Genomic DNA, 17,967 nt, shown 5'->3' with positions numbered 1-17,967 from the left:
GATCACTTGATTACAATGCGACGACATTACCACTACACCACCACCGGGGAGGCCTCAAAATGCAGCATTTCTTGTCCGCAGCGATAATGCTAAAATGTACTTGGCAACACTGCACCAGTGTCTGCTTCACCCAAAGTGTGTACACAGCAGGTTCCTAATCGGCGATTTGGGTGCGAGATAGATGATGGTTCGTGCGACCATTGGTGGAACATGGTGGACTGAACTGTGAACGCTTGCGTCCAGATACGCCTACGCGGAACTCCAAACAGATTCTAATCAAGCCGTAAACACAGTCACGTGATCAGCGATGAATATTACGAAACGCTACGACGATAAATTATTAGCTGCGATGATATGCGATGGCGGACTCCTGGTGCTTATTGTAAACATACGGCGTCACCCAAGTGTTTGGTTTGGTTTTCACGATCGTTGACTGGTTTCCGTTTGTGAACATTTGTTGAAGTTGGGTTAATTAGCAACAGCACTTTGCACAGTCTTAGTTTTCGGTCTAGCCACGAGATCCAAATGCAAAATATCTGAATTCCAGGCTCGTTTTTGTGTGTATCCTCCTTTACTTTCTCTTTTCTGTATCTTCTTACTACCGTTTTCTTGCTTTATGACTCTTTTATGCTTTCTCCCCCGTTTCCTGCTCATTTTTTTCTATCGACCTTACTTGTTTCTCTTCCTACTTTCTCTCCTCTCTTACTCTCTCCCGTTCTCTCTCTCTCTCTCTCACACACACACACACACACACACACACTGATACTCTATCTTACTTTGTCATTCAGCAAGTGTTTCTCTCTCCCACTCGCTTCTAATGTCTATTTCTTTCCGTCTCTCTATCTTTCTCGCTTCGTATATATCTCTCTGCCTTTCGCTTCCTATATTTTCCATTCGCTTCCTCTTCTCTCTCTTTTTCACGCTTCTTTTACTTCCTTTTTCATTCTCTGTTTCTTATTTCGTGTATAACTCTCTGCTTTTCGCTTCTCCTATTCCACCTCTCTCTCACTATCTTTCTCGTTTCCTTTACAGTTCTCTGCCCTTTGCTTTATCTCTCTTCTTTTTAATTCTCTTTCAAGCTTCACATATTTCCATGCTCTCTCTCGCTTTCTTGCCATTTTTTATCTCTCTGCTTTTCGCTTCTTCTATTTCCTTTCTCCTCTCTTTCATCATTTTTATATCTGCTTCTATTTTCTTTCTCTCTTTCTCGCTCCTTTTATATTTCTTTACTTCTCGCGTATTCTGTTCCCCCTTTCTGTCTCTGGATTCCTGCTCATTTCCTTTCTGTCTCTTCCCTTGCCTTTCGATTCATTTCAATTTATTTTCCTATCTGTTATTCTCCAACTTCCTCTCATTCTCTCTCTTCTCTCTGCCTAAACACATCTTTCTCATTATCTTTCCGTTGCAATTTTAACCCCCCTTAGGCAGTAGCGTAACTAAAGCTTTGCGCCTCCCTGCAAGTTTCAGTTGTGTCCCCTCACTCGATTTGAAAAAATCCTTTATAAAATCTTAACTCAAGCCTACATTTATATTCATCATATACAAATGTAAAAATACATGCATGTAATTTGAATCAATGTAAAACCTAGTACGAAAGGTACAGATTGATTGATTGATTTCTTGTTTTAAGTCCACTTTATGCACAGAAAGGCTAATCGGGACTGGACCTACATTTTAAAGTGGGATCCGAACCACTGTGGCCATGTGCCTCCACCGGGTATCGAACCGGGACCCCTTGATTACAAGTTAATGACGTTACCACTACGCCATCGGGGAGACACGAAAGGTATAACGAGTCTTATTACAACTGACATTTGATCAATTTTAGTAATATCTTTTGCTGTATCCAAAATAAGGGGGGAAATGGTGCCTTTAGAACATCATATTTTATGCCACTTAACACCTGTTTTGAAGCCAGTGCAATAAGTTCATTTTGAATTGCAGGATCTAAGTATTTTCAAGATGAATTTTAAGAAGTGGGTCATGCCTCACTAACAAGTTTATGATGTTAAGAAAATTACCAGAACTACTTTGTACGTTGAAAATTATTTGAAAATTCGTTACATCGTCTCGTGTCGCCTTAGAACCAAGAAAGTACAGGTGGATAATGTTGTTATTACATCTAAAATGTTTTTAATGATTTCGCGCCACTTAACCAGACCTTGTTGCAATATTGTTTGAACATTTTTATGATTTTTCCAGGCACTATGTGTTGTCATGCATGCATTCAAGTGCATTCGGCACATTTTGTGTTCTTTGATGTTTTTTACTTAAACCTTTCCAATCATTAATAATTCGAACGTTAAAGGCGAAAGGATAACATATGTAAACTTTATTTCTTAAATAATCATTCTTACTACGCTTCCAAAAGCTCGAGCGCCCCCCCCCCCTTCCCGCACCGCCATTGCAACATACGTGACGCATTTGGGCTAATTTACACCTCACAACAATGTCTTTTCTGGTAGATATGAGTCTCGAAATATAACCACATATCCAGAATCCATGACGGCAACCCACCTGGCCCATGAATTACAGCATCTTCTTCCCCAAGCACTGTTCTTCCTAAACCCTGAAAACGGACGATTAAGACAATGACCAGGTTTTGATGCCTCACAGCTACCTCCATCACAGCACTGGTGGTCCGTGTCGATCTGGAGTTTCTCCGGGTATTTATGTAAACCCACCTTCGGGAGGATTGGTATGCGTGCGGCAACGGTCGCCCGTGAAATGGGTAACAACTGGTTGCGGTGGATACATACAGGCTGGTCCCTTGGCCATTCGACGCTATCCTCCCGGCCCCACTTAATTAACAATCTCGCCGAGCCAAGAGAAAGAGTAGCCACGGAAGCTTGGTGTAAATCAAAGTCTAATTTTCAATTTTGTCCGTGGTCCGTATTTAACTTCTTCGGCAGCGGGAATCACAAACCAATTACGAGCGAAAATAAGCTATTTACTACCGCATTTTGACAAACTCTTGGCCAGAAATGATTGGTCCGTGAAAATTGTGACTATGTTAGAAGTTCAGTTCGGTGTTCAGCAGATCTTCCAAAGGCCTTCGCTTCTGTAAAAGGTGTATAATTTGGAGGCGAAATTCTCGAATTAGCTTTTGATTTATTTCTTTCGACTCTGTTATCTAAAATAAGCTACAGTCGTGCCCCGAGGAGAGATTGTTCTTTGTAATCAGAGTAGAACTTGTTTGTTCACATCATTGCTATCGTGAAAAGGCATTATTAACGGTAAGAATATACTTGATGAGGGGTCACGGACATTCAATAATTCTTCAAAATGGAGTGTGTATGTAGGACAAGACCGTAGTGGTAGTGTCATATACCCAGTGTCGTGGCTCAGTCTGTTCTTCAAAGTATCCAACTACAGTACAAACATAAATGACTATGACCGTTTTAAAGTATTAACAAATCAAAAATAGTTTACACAATTAATGTAATTGTAAGCCTATCTATGTTTCTCAAACATTCATTAGGTAGAAAAAATTAATTTGAAAAAAATGGTTGTGTCTTCAGAATTGTCTGTGGAATTGGAAATTAAACCAATCGGTTTCAGCAGTCACTGATTCAAGTTTCTCACTTAAATGAACACTAAATTCTGTGATATCTGGCTCCTTTCAGAGCCAGCTCCTGGGTGACGCGTGGTCAGCCCATCGAGTCCCATCGCCGCTGTTTTGTGGCTTTCGAAACCGGAGCCCCTTACCACTGCTCAAGTAGCAATGGTGCTGACATACAATCTGGAGCTCGCACCAGGAATCGAACATGGGAACGCTCGCACGAAAGGCGAGGGCGTTAACCATTCACCTAAGCAGGAGCCACTTAGAAATGCCTAGTCAATTTTGACTCAGATGTTGTGTAGTCAAACATAATTTCGTCTACATCTGAAAGTCAGAAAGCCAAATTAAGTCATTATCAATCATTGGCTCCATTTCCAATCGCACGTGAATGGATTGAATCTTCCTGCTCGTAAATATTTTTGCTTGGACTTCCGGTAGCGATGACGGAAGAAGAATCGTCTGGAGTTGAGTTTGCTCCGACTCTGAATAGTTCTGTCAGCAGAAAAAAAAGAGGGCAAAGAAATCCTTTCAAGAAGGTGAAAAACGGCACAAAAACAAAAGAAGGAGAGAATCCATCAAAGAGGGCACCAACCTCGCCTCAGGTCACAAGGTTAGCGGTTTCGAAGACGCGGGTTGATTTTGAGAGAGTGGAGGAGGGCGAGCTAAAAGACATCGGATGTCATAAAGCTAGGCAGGTGGATGGAGCGGCTTGATTTTGCGACGGTCCAAATGAACCGAAGAAAAAAAACGTTCCATCAGCCTCGCTCCAGTCCGACAAAAAGAGCTTCTGGCTATCTCCTATACCCCAAGACCCTAACAATGCGTTCTCTTGGACAGAACCATTACGGCGGCCTCTTGATTTAATTCTTGCTGGTGCAGACTGAATGAACGCAAGTAATAGTTCGTCTTATCACGCTTCTCTGTTATGGTGTGCTCAGAAAGGCATCATTAGACACTCCGAAGTGTAACGATACCATTAAGCATACATCGTTGTGCAAGTCATAAATCATGCAATGGTGATCTATAAAGTCAACATCAAAACCGTTGGACACTCTATTAAGTAATGACTCTTGTATTCGGAGCATGCCCAGCTTTGCAAAAGAATGTCTTGCAGGGTACCAGGATTCCATGGAAAACGGATATCACCAAAAATAAAAGACTTATGTTTGTGTTCTTCTTTGTAGCTCATCAGTGGTGATTTATTCATTCTTAGATTTGGACTTTTAACCACTGTGTTATTTTTTAAATTACCAACGTTTTGGAGGCTGATTCTCTACAATATCGCTGCAGTTTTTAAAATTCCGGTTATTCTAATTTAATGATACACGTGATACAGAATACAAATAAATATTAAAAAGCACATTCTCACGTGAACTCGAAATACTGAAAAAAATAGACTGAATTTAAGAACCCAGGCACTGTGCCAACTGGGCACCCTGTGCTTTACTACCCCTGTGTACAGTACATACGCACATACTGAGAAAGACTTTCCTTCTCCACCATATATTTTAATAACAGAGAGAGTGAGACAGATATTAATATCAACCTTAGAAACGCATATGTTTCAGATCGCAACAAATTGCTTGGGGTGGATGTGGCCTTCGCCGAAGGTACTAAAATGCCAACCTCTCTTCCACGTAGTACAACTGGAGCTGATTTTTTTGCAGGCTAGAGAAGCTCTGGCGCTCTGATAATCCTCTGCTGGGTTTGTGTTGTATCGTATGTTTGTCATTTCACCTTCATCCTTCATTCGTCCATCCATTTACGAGTCTATCTTCGTAGACAGACAGTTCCTCTAGAGCAGTGCTTCTCAACCGCCAGGACATGGCATCGATTATACCGGGACGAGAGAGGTTATCCTGAAGTTTGCGACTTGCAGTCCAAGCTGGCAACCACCTTTCCTTCCTGGTTCACCAGGGATAGAAGAAAATTATTTTTCGCCAGTGACGGTGAGAAATCATAACCGTGGAAAGGTAATTGTCACCAGGGTCCGAAATCAATGCAGATTGGTGGGGTATATATATATATAAAATCTACACACACACACACATATATAGATATATATACAGGATGTCTCAAAAGTAATAGCGCAAACGAGCCGTTTTCGAAGCTGTGGTTACAAGCCGCCACTGACTTCATTGTTTGTAAACGTCGTCCTAGTTGGTAAAATGCTTCCGAACACCCCCTGTTCATTTCGGAATTGGTCAGAAGCATGTACAATTCTCCGTACTGATTGTATCGATTCTGTTTGATTACAACGACACCTCTCGGAAATGTTTTGTTTTGTAAACAAAGAGCAAACCCCGGAACGCGCAAGGAGTAAAGCACTCGGTGTTCACAAAATGCAATCACTGACGGCTTGTAACCACACATTCGCACAGATTATTAGCGTTTTACCAAGTAGGACGACGTTTACAAACAATGAAGTCAGTGGCGGCTTGTAACCACACATTCGCGATTATCTCGAAAACGGCTCGTTTGCAGACCCATGTTTACTGAGACTTTCTTGCTTCTATTATCGTGTACTTTCACCTGTGTCAGTTTGCGCTATTACTTATGAGACACCCTGTATATATAAATATAAAGCTATATATTAATCGTTAAATATGTGTCTATTATAAAATAATGAAATTATATTATAAAATATACAATATTTTATATCGACTGTCCTTCATTTAAAATTCGATTGCAAATTGAAGATTTTAATATACGTACACTACTAATGCTATGAACATGAAGAATGATTTGCGTGACCAACGGAGGAGGGGCAAAAATTAAGAGACATTAAGAAGATAGTAGTTTCCTGTAAAACAAATCACATATAAATGCTATTACATTTTTTATTAATATATTTATATATTTTGTGGTAGCTGACGAAAGGCGATGAGAAATGGAGAAGAAATTACAAGTCGGACTAATTCCTGTGTTCTGGGGATTGCTGGGTTCAGTGTCCTTAGAGATGAGGCTCTGTGTTGTCCGTTCTTCGTGTATGTTTTCGATATTATTCCAGTAAATTATATTCGACTCGCAAACTAATTGTTTATGTCTGTTGTTAGAACACAAACTCCCCCCTCCGGAAAAGTTTGGTGGGACGGGTAATTTACCCCCCTGTCCCCCCGGGATTTCGCACGCTGACTGTCACCCGTACAGCCCCCAAATTTGAATTTGAATTGAAGTAGAAATATTCGGATTTATTGGAATTTTCCGGCGTTCGAAATGGAACATGCCAGTGAAAATCACCACTTATGAAACAAATTTAATGACATTGGTCATAGGAGACTAAAATATTCCATTAGATCCATCCTTGACAACTAATTTAAATCCAATTTTATCTTTGTCAACAAGCCTAGACACAATAGAACTAATACTCTCTATGATTATACCACATATAAAGTTAAAAAATCTGAAAGCTATTTACAAGTGAAATTGTTGGAATCTGGGCATCGACTTTTAACAAACAAATTTACCGGGCCGCGGGCTCACAATAGTTGAGAACCGCTGCTCTAGAGATATAATGCATTTATAGATGCCTGGCACGCTTCTTTATTATATTTTGAACTTTGTCCGAAGTCCAATGTATACTCAGATAGTCTAATCGGAACTTGCCTTACAGTTTAAAGTGGGATCCAAGCCACTGTGTGCATCCACCTGGTATAAAACCCTCGATCAATTTATTACAAGGCGACGACGTTACCACTACGCCATCGAGGAGACCTATTGTGTTTTGAGCATCATGATGAACATAACCATGTAGGCTTCTGTTCTCGGAAATGCGAGTAAGATATATATCCCCCAGCAAGCAATTTGATGACCAACAATTAAATTAACTCCTTTAAATATTTAATGTTTAAATCGTTATGCTACCAATCTACATTCTTCAGTGGAAGCCGCCGTCGTCTCAGCGGAACGAAAGGATTATTAAGACCACGGAAGGGTATCAAAGAAAACGTGTAATGAATACATATTTCGGCCTATCAGAGGCAGTGAAGGACAATTAGCGTCCGTCCATGTCAAAGAGTTATTTCCATGGCTCATCTGCAGGGGAAACCAAATCTTTACTTGAAGTGATCACATAACATTTGACCGCATGTGTTGATTGCTAATGCTACGAAAGAGCCCTGCTTAAGTGACCGGCCGATAGGGCAAGTAATGTGTCGGTGAATTGTTATTACAAAGGACGAGGCAGGTTTAAAAAATGACTTGACAGGCCCGAGCCAAGCTCATCAGATTAAATGAGAGGTTCACGCTGCCTGAGGTGCACCAAAAATCACGGCACATATCATCAATGAATGCTGAAGGTTAACGTTACCTTCGCATACATGCTTCTTGACGCGACATTTTTATCGATGGACTGATCCGAACGCTTTGGTTGATGTTTCGGATCTCATTAAGTCATAGATCAGCCCAGACCATGAAGCACCATGGGTGGCCTTGGTTATGCCATTAAAGAACTGACGAGTGACGATCCATTAAGAGTTTCTATCGTGGGTTTGTATTGGATGCCAAGTTATTTGTTTTGTAACATATGAAGATGTTAATTGGTTTGATACAAAAATTGTACATGATTTTGTACTTTATATTACTCCATCTATCAATTATAATTGATCTATACTTTTAATGAATCATCACTCGTCAGTTCTCTAATAATTATTAATTATTATGTGCCGGAAAATTCAACTCAATTTTGATTTGAACATTTGATCAACGTTTGTTGGATTCACAGTTTCTGTTTACAAATTACAAGTTCATAGGATTCTTCTGACAATTTTCTATTTAAACTCCTTACTTCGCTTGTAGTGGTTATATATATATATATATATATATATATATATATATAATGCGGCAATATATTCAACAAATTATTACAGAGTTATCACAAATCATAATCGAATCATCAATTTTTTTAAAAGAATTTTCAGAAAGTTTATGCTTAGTGACAAATATAACAAATAGTAATAACATTAAGCACATAGCCTATTGTTAATTATACAATAGTTGATTAATGTGATGTCCATCAACTTAGGTTTTTCTTGGTAGACACGAACATCGTCTACAAACGTAAGACTCAACTGAACAAAGTTTTATTGAACTTACAGCTTTACAGGTGGCTGTACAAACGTAAGAATGTAAAACTCGTTGTTAAGATTGCAATATTCAGGCTAGTAATTAACCAGATATGTTTAGAAATGCATCACATTAGCACAGATTTTAGGCTCAATACGACCGTTACATACCGTAACTTATAGCACGCTGGATTTGTCACTACTAGATAACCGTGCATGTATTAGTATAGTCCGTGGGGTATAAATAAGAACTAATGTATGTTAGGAATGAATTATTTACCATACGCAAACAATGAACAGTGGTTAAATATAGTTCGTTATATGTCGGATAACAACAATAAATAGCAAAATGATTGTAGAAATGTTACTTTTACTTTAAGTTCAATTTGTGCTCAGGTAAGCTAATTGGGACAGGATATGCAGTGCAATGCAATCCACTATGCAAAGTGGGGTGTAAGGGGTGACCTTCCATGTAGTACAGCCAAATGTCAACCTCACTTCCACGTTAGTACACCCTGGACTGAAGACTAACGAGGCTCTGGCGACTGGCCCCATGGCCAGTATAATTTTGTTTGTATTGTCCTGTTGTCCTTATGTGTGCTGAGTGGCCGTTTACAGCCTCAGCTTTTAACAGAAGTCAGAACATTTTAAGATTTTTAGTTATGCAACGTTAGAGTTGTTCTTTGTAATGATAAGGGGCTGGCCCCCGTATAATGTGACGGGAGCAAAATAGCCTAAGTGCTGACGCTCCTACAATTTTAAAATCAAATCAAATCAAACCACTATGCAATGTGAACTGAAGTCACCAGAAAAAAAATAATAAATAAAAAATTGTTTTTTTAATGTACCCATAGATCTCGAGAAGCAGCCCTATTTAATGTATCCGTAGATCTGGGAAACAGTTATATTTAATGTACCCTGGACATGGAGAAACAGTCATGTTTCATCTACTCTGGATATGGAGAAGCAACCATATTTAATGTACCCTGGACATGGAGAAGAAGCCATATTTAATGTACCCCTAGATCTGGGAAAGTCATATTATATTTAACGTACCCTGGAAATGGAGAAGCAGCCATATTTAATGTGTCTATAGATCTGGGAAACAGTCATATTTAATGTAATCTGGACAAGGAGAAGAAGCCATATTTAATGTATCCATAGATCTGGGAAACAGTCATATTTAACGAACCCTGGAAATGAAAAAGCAGCCATATTTAATGTACCTCTAGATCTGGGGAAGTAATTATAGTTAATGTACCCTTAGATCTGTGGAAGCATTATCTTTTAATGTACGAGTATCACTAGATCTGAGGAAGCTATAGTATTTTATGTACCCCCAGATCTGAAGAAGGATCATATTTAACACATCCATTGATTTATTTAATTTTTCTTGTTTGCTGGGGACTGAAAGAGGACCGGACTGGTCTGTCCCTAGTCCTGGCGCCAGCGCTAACAATATATCTACAACAGAAACAAACCCGAGACGCCTTAATTACAAGGTGACATTGTTGGTAATATAAGTATTCATAGCACTGAAACAAGTTTCAAACTTTTGGAAATACGTGTACCTTTCATAGTGTGACCATGAACAAAAGAACCTTTAAATTCTTAAAATATTAGGTTTGGAAGAATAGTATCTGTTACTAAAGTAAAAAACCACTGTAAGAGAGACAGTCGAACAAAGATATTAAACATGTATCTTGGAAACGACCTAATGGTGCAAGGAGCACACTTTTAAAGGAAATTTATGTCGTTATTCGAAGAACGAAACTTGCAAATTAAAGATTTTGGACACATCAGGTGGCTTCCTTGGCCTAATTTCATTTTAAGAATAACCGTAGATGAGGTTGATTGAAAAAATTCTTCAGTGGGAGGGCAAGGTGGCATTATATGAGAGTATCCGTAGCTCGTTAAAACCGTGATTAAGGGTTACTCCCTACCCTTCCCTACCTCTAGAAATTAATAAAAAAATATGAAAATGCAATCGCGCTGTATACAAAGGAGTGCAGTGGGCCGCCCGGAAAAATCATTAAAACGCCATCAAACGTGAATTTCATCGGCTAATGAAGCATCCCACATATTTCAAAAATCAAGATTTTGTTTTCTCAAGCGACGCCATTGAGAGATTAATTGTTTCTTTTTTAATCGCTTTTCGGTTTCCTCCAAAATTTAGGGTTTGCCGGAATTTGGAATGATCTACATCAGGTAGCTTTTGGTGTAAATTTCCTCCCCTTAATAACCGCAGAGGCTTCAGCAGAATGCCTAATTTAAGTTCCTTTGCCACATCTTGGAAACCCTTTTCTTCTTTTAAACTCTTCCTGTATTCGTCAGAACAAGCCTTCTTTGCGGAGTAACAGATGTGTGAGGTCGTTAATTTCACCGCTTGGCTCATCCATGTATCTAATTGAGTACCCAAACAGCCTTCATAGAAGCAAAACGATTGGTCCTGAATTAGCCCAGATGGACATACGATTCCTCATGTTTCAGAAGGAATTTTAATTTATAGGAGTCGTTTGCCTGAGAAGCAAGGAATGTCTTTTGTTGATAGGGTTCAGTTCATCCTAGGATTGTGGGCAATCGAGAAGATCAGTCGTTCACTTTGCTTGTTATTGTTTTTGTAGGTGGATGGAAGTCATCTGCTACTGTTGACGAAAGAGACACAAAGTAACCTACTTTTATGAGTTCTTTTCTCTAGATCATGTGATATAATTACGTCTCTTGAGCTGACATTACAATTTCCTATGTGATTGCCATCTGTGTGTGCACGACAGTTGCAGAAATCTGCTCCTTTAGCTTGTCAGTTCAAAATTTCCATCTCTAACATTAATGCCAGTCTCATGGAATGACTGATAACGTCAAAAATCTGTTATTGTAGTTTGGTAGGTCAAAATTTCCTTCTCTAGATTTGCCATCAGTCTTACTTGATGAATTAATAATAGAAATCGCTTTCTGCATCTTTCCAGGTAAAAATTTCCATCGGTACCTTCAGGTCCAGTCTTAGTGGGTGAATGACAGTTACATAGATCGGTTTCTGGAACTTGTCGGGTCAAAATTTTCATGAGTACCTTCAGTGCCAGGCTTAGTGGATGAAAGACAGTGTTACTGATAGATTTTTTTAACTTGTTGGGTCAATATTTGCATATGTAGCTTCAATGTCAAACTTATAAGATGAATGACAATTTTAGAAATCTGTTTCTTTAGCTTGTCCAGTCAAAATGCCCAAGTACCAGCCTGTCTGGATGAATTGTTTATGGAGATCGGTTTTTGTAAGGCACAAGTCAAATTTTCTGTTGTGTGTTCCATGTGTTTTTTAGTGATATAACATATACACTGCTTCACAGAACGCTGCAACAGCTAAGTAATTCTACCCAGTACTTACAATACGCTATGGCCACACAACTTCACACTTTTGAGATCTTGACACATTAGATTTTCTTTTACAAAACATCTTCAGTATGCCAATTGACTCTTTCAATTAACATTGGTTAGGAAATAAAGATGTTCTTGTCGATATCACCTGACAACAAGCTTCCAATAATTGTTAGCAATTTAACAAAAGAATACAACAACACCGTAAAATTTGTCACTTTTTTAGTATCTTAAATCGTGTGCACAAAAATAATGTTTACTAAGTCGTATATTATGTCTCAGTAAAGTCGTCGGTGTGGTACTACAATATTTTTTTGTACTAAATTACTTACTTTGTTCAATTACGTTAATATTTCACCAACCCAATAAAAAAGTATAATTTCAAACAATGTCAGATTAATTACAAAGCACATCTTGCGGTTCAAGTACCAAAAAAAGTTCTAATGATGAGTTATTGCTGACAGACGATTAAGCCAAGGCCAAACAAGCTTTTGAACACAGTCTTTCATTAGGAATTTCGCGACATCAGACTCTAGCCCAGTTTGTCTCAAATGTGAGGTTAATGGGTGTACAGATGTATAATTTTTCAGCAACCGATACCTATCTTGGCGCTGAGGGAGGGGGGAACGAGGCAGTAGACAAACACCACGGAAGAAGGGTTTATCTTGAAAAAAGCCTACCTCTTCCGTTCATTTTATCTTAGCGTTTCCACAATAAATCTACGATCCTGTCCAATAGACACGTGACTTCTTGCCAGTCTATTTTTTTTTTCGTCTTTGTCTTCTGTTTTCAGAAAATGTCGTGGTAATTTTCCCTCCTCGTGTCGGACTACCTTGGTGTGTGCTGTTCCCTTGCTCTGCCTTTTTTTTAGAAGGGGGAGGGGGCGGGGGGACAAGGTGGAGCTGTCTTGCTCCTGTGCAGGTAGTGTGGCCTTGGAGTCCTCTGATGACGGCACGCGTCGCTCTTTACGAAAAAGAGCCGGCGAACAAGTACAGTGGGATTTTGAAGGTCCCAATTACACTCCACCCTCTCGTCCTAGAGAATTCGCCGCGGGATCAGCCCACCAACCACACTGCAGTGTTGCAACCTATATGTAACTTTCACTATTTTTCTTTTCAGAGAAGGAAAATGAAGCATTTTCGAAATAAACTTCATTAAATTTGTTCCAGCGAAGTCCAATGGCGGAAAAATTTCTTAAAATGACACGTTAAAGTGAAATTTGTCACCTTTGTAATTTTAAACATATTTACATTTCGAATCCAAACAAAAAAAATCTTTGCAACCAGAAAGTTGTCAAGTTTTCATTAATTTCATTAAATGGAAAACGAACCGAAAAAGTTGTAATTTGCTACGAAGGTAGTGAAGAATTTTGAACTAGATAGAGAGGAACGGAAATGCATAATTTGGGGGGGCGACTGGAGTTACCCTCCTTTTCCTTCGTTTTGGCTTTGCCCACTCGATTTCCCACCTCCTTCTCTGCCGTTATGCGCGGCTCTGCTCCACAGTTAGCCAGGACAGGGTATAACTCAGCACCTAATCGAGTGTTAAAGGTTTTCATATTTGGTGTGGTTAGACAATGCCAATTCCGCGTTAACATCAAAAAGAAGTGTCAATGTTGCCACCACTTTTGTGGCAACTCAACTGCATAATTTTTAGTCTAGAAAGACAGAATGGCAGAGAAAATTGATATTGCAACTACATCAGACGAAACAATACAAATTGGGAACGGAATCCCAAGAATCCAATCATAATATACAAAAAGAAAAAAATGTAAACTACCACCATTAATCTTGTTACTACACATAATAAGTGCACGTGACTTTACTTTCTCGTCTTTTTTCAAATAGAAATTAATGTCCTGATAACAGACTGTTATATTCGTAATGTGCGATACATTTCACGAAAATTAATAAACACGGAATGACAGTGAAAATTGCAATTGATGTTTTATAAGCGAGAAAGGCTGCTTTCTACCAAGATTCCTTCATTTCGTGTGTTCTACCTCTGTCCGATGAGAAATTTTCAGGTATAGGATTTTGCAATTCTGATGAACGGAAGATCATTAATAAAACAATTGGAAGTTTTCACTTCTCAGAATATGGCAACACTGACTCGTGGGAGAGAAGCGAAGTAGTTATCACGTACTTGCATTTCCAAGGGGCCCCGAGCCAGGAACGTGGCGTGAAGAGTACAGAGGAACACGCGATGTCTCATTTAAACACCTGCTGTTTTGCCTCGACCCTACCTGCCCTCTTCCCCCTTCCCCAGACACCCAAAAAATGCCTCACTCCAAGCACATCCCTTCGCACCACGTCTTCTTGTCAAGGGGGATGAATTAAGACAAACTTTTACCACCATCTTCAGCGGTAAACCGCTATAAATGTCAGATAAGAAGGGGTAAAAGTGGGTTTTCTGGACAGGCGAACCCTTTTTAAAGTCTCTTTGACCTCCTTTCTTTCTTGTAATCTGACAGTCGCACCCAGGAATCCGTCGCAGCGATTCGACACCTTTTGTAGACAATCACTATCGCCGAGGCGAGCGCAGCGCCACACGTGGACGGTTTAAGAAGTTGTTATCAACCGAATGTTTGCAAGTGGGAGGAGCCAGGAAGCATACATACAGTCGGACGCTAGCACACAAAACTCCAAAAGCTGTAAAAAAGTGGTCATCCTGTTGTTAAGTGCTGCCTTATCTCATAATCTAATTGCCAGTCAGAAGCGACCGCTTCTACCATGCGGCTACTGGTTCTTCGGCTGTTCTCTTCCAGGTTGCTCCAAAGAGGTAATTGATCAACGATATCGTTGACTTTTATAGCTGTTATTGCTGTCCAATTTGGACGAAATTAACTCCAAGAGCTCTAGTCGCCCATACGTACATTGAAAGTGGAGAAAGATTAAATTAGAGCGGCAAGCTTTAAAGGAAGACCTGATACACAGATGGAATTCTTCGTCTCTTTTTGAACAGTAGGCCTATTACAAACAAAGGAAATGCTACAATGGTAGTAGAAATCAAGAAAAAGTGGACCTTTTTTGTTGTGAAATTCTTTCAACTGAAGAAAAAAGATCATTAACAGAAAACTTGAGGCTGTTTAGTACCTTACCACTCATATCAGTAAAAATTAAACAGAGATCTTCAACAAAGTTCGCCTAAAAAATGTGATTCATTTTTCTTCCTCCAAATTATCACAACTAAATTGTTTTAAAATGTGTAGAAATGCTTGTTAGGAGAAGCACTAAGTTTCTTTCTTCTCTTTTTCTTAAAATAAAAGAATTCCGTGGAAGATTTAATGAAATGTTCTGAACCCAAGAGAACCTTGTTCGATTCATTTAGATCTAAAGTAGATAACAGCAACTGAAATTTATATTTAAAAATGTTCATGCAAATATTTGAATTTCAATTTAAATGTGTGAGGAATATAGGTTTAAAATTGAAAGCAAAAGCCTATAAGACATCTCCTGTGGTAAATAAATTGTGCGTCTGTTAATGCTAATCGGAATTAAGGCCCTATTATTATGCGCAGTTCATCTCACTCAATGAATTGTCATGTATGGGAGAAGATACATACAAGTAGGCAGCTCTGTGGCCGAATCCATTAAGTGATCGACATATTATTTGAAAATAAATTAATTGTTTTATGTGAAGCACATTATTAATATCAAACAAGTTCAAATATCACAAGACTCTATCAGCTTTTTTAAAAATTTCGTAGCCCTGTTTCCCCTTATACAAAATATTATTGTTTGGCTATGTCTCCGATGCTATTACTTATCTACCTATGTCAAGTAAATATTAAAATATCGAAACTTTATGCAATTTATTCAGCACTGTTTAAAACTGTCTTTTTGTTGATGGTAAAATTAACAAAAATGTAACGAACTATAGCAATGAGTTTGCTTGTGCTAATCGAGCATGGCATCTCAAACATTTTTAAACATAAAAATTGAAGGGAAATTCATCTTTTCCTTTCAAATATTGTACTTTGAACAGAAACTTTGTGATCTTCGATGAAAATTAGAAAATGTTAATCTATACCACTGGTCCTACTTAAGTTAAAATTAAGAATGTACGTTTTCGTCTACAAGATTCAATATATACTATTTTCAAATATATACTCAAAAATTTCTTTAGACCAAGGTTCAGTGAATGGAAGTGGTGGATCACTCCTATTCGACTACTAGCACACACATTTGTTAAATACATCTACTTGCAAAATTCACAGCGCATTTTTCCTGTATATGTTAAAGAATTATGTTACAAAAGAATAAAGACAAAATACACAAAATGAGCAAACTTAAAATAGTGTGTAATAAGTAACCGAAATGAACTTGGACAATTGTAAATGAATGCTTTACAGCACTTGCACTATCATGGTAGTCTTTCGTGAACCATTTTTGATTCTTGTGCAAAGCAAAAGTAGTGAAGTTGCGTGATGCTTGATAATAACTAGACCCTGGATTTTTATGTAATATCAAAGTACAAAATATGTACATAAATATGTAACAATGATTGATAAAATATCTACCTAAATGTGTATTATCAAAAGGATATGTAGTATCAACAAATATGTAATATTAATAATAATCGAGTATCCAAGCAATGTAAAGAAGTCTGCTAGATAGCTATTTATTTTATTTGAACATATTCAACATAATTTTAAGGACATGAGTTGTTCAAATTAAATTTTATATCAAATGTATAAGCCCAAAGAAGCACAGCAACGTGCACATATTTAAGAAACCAATATTGTCAACCATTAATTATTTTTCACATCGCAAATTATTCTAGAATATGTAAATGTAGGGGCAGAATCAAGAAAAATTAATCCATACTGAACTTACTTATGTTTTGTTACAAAGTGAACGACTAGCATCTTTCGATAAATAACAGTTCCCTTTTTTTCCCTTCAGCCTGTCATTCGACTTGGCATTCAATTTTAGGTGACCGTAAGCACTATGCATCTCATTGATTAAAAAATATGACATCACATGAGCTACAAATTTTCTACATCATGTTTCAGAGATCGAAAATACAGCAAAAAGGATCCAGATAGGAAAAAAATTACCGAAATATGTTGTTTTATGTAAAGTAAATTAGCGAACATGTAAAATGTGTAATATCCTGGCAAATATGTAAAAATATGTAACATAAAACTTATACAAAATCAGTTATAGGTCTATAATTCGTTGACATTTTGCTGTTCAAGGTATGTATTCCAAGAAAGGAATAGAATATGTAATTACATACAAATCCGGGCTATAATAATAACATACGAACACCTTCAGTTGAACAAAAGAGCTAGAAACAATTCACAGCGTGCTTCAGGACAGTATGATGACAATAATTTGTGTCCAGTTGCATGAGTACGACAACAAACCCTAGTGTTTGGACTTTCCGGACGGTCAAGCACTCTGAGTGTTGTATTCCGTGCAGGTAATAGCTTAACACAAAAGACCGTAAAGTGGAAAACAGCAATGGGCCTTTGTTCACCTCAAAACGTCTCCATTGCTGCTATCACCATTAGTGTTAATTGCGAAGTTCTATGTCCTGAACCGCAAAAGGTGGCCAGCCACTTTGCATTCGCACTAACAAGCATGGCATGAGATGAAAAAATCGTGAAGCTCTCTATTAGGGATGGTGAAGCATCTGCTGTGGAAATTACACCGATATTTCTTCCGTAAATAGACTCTCCTTAAGTTTTTCTCCAAATGGCTCTCATCCTTGGCCCCCAACGCTTGTGTTAATGCGACGTCATAGCAGTTGCTATTCCCTTGTTGATCTGCTAATGGCTTTGGTGCAAATGACTCTTTTTGTAGCATTTCATGGTTAAATCGAGTAAAACATTTAGCCGGAACGGGAAGATGGAAGAAGGACTTCGTACACCCTTTTCTTTTGATGCATTTTGTGGCAAATAATGTTCCAAGTTGCACGTAAAAGGTTCAGACAAATTCTGAAGTTTTGATTGGATCACTT

The 17,967-nt window shown here is 38.3% G+C and overlaps 1 protein-coding gene across 3 annotated transcripts in view; it reads left to right on the top strand.

The window, feature by feature from the left end:
* Positions 1-17,967, top strand: part of LOC145992306 (uncharacterized) — a 183,308-nt gene that overhangs the window by 106,332 nt on the left and 59,009 nt on the right. The window contains exon 1 of one of the 3 annotated variants that reach the window (XM_083128708.1): positions 14,551-14,778. The exons of the other annotated variants lie outside the window; for them this stretch is intronic. Within the exon in view, the coding sequence (XP_082984834.1) occupies positions 14,730-14,778 (49 nt within the window). The 5' untranslated portion in view covers positions 14,551-14,729. Of the gene's footprint in view, positions 1-14,550; positions 14,779-17,967 lie in introns of those variants that run through there. 3 annotated transcript variants of the gene reach the window in all.

Source organism: Lepisma saccharinum, chromosome 1 (genome assembly GCF_977018435.1).
Source record: "Lepisma saccharinum chromosome 1, izLepSacc3.1, whole genome shotgun sequence".
Taxonomy (NCBI): domain Eukaryota; kingdom Metazoa; phylum Arthropoda; class Insecta; order Zygentoma; family Lepismatidae; genus Lepisma; species Lepisma saccharinum.
The sequence above is the reverse complement of the archived record's forward strand: the minus strand, read 5'-3'. Positions and strand labels throughout refer to the sequence as shown.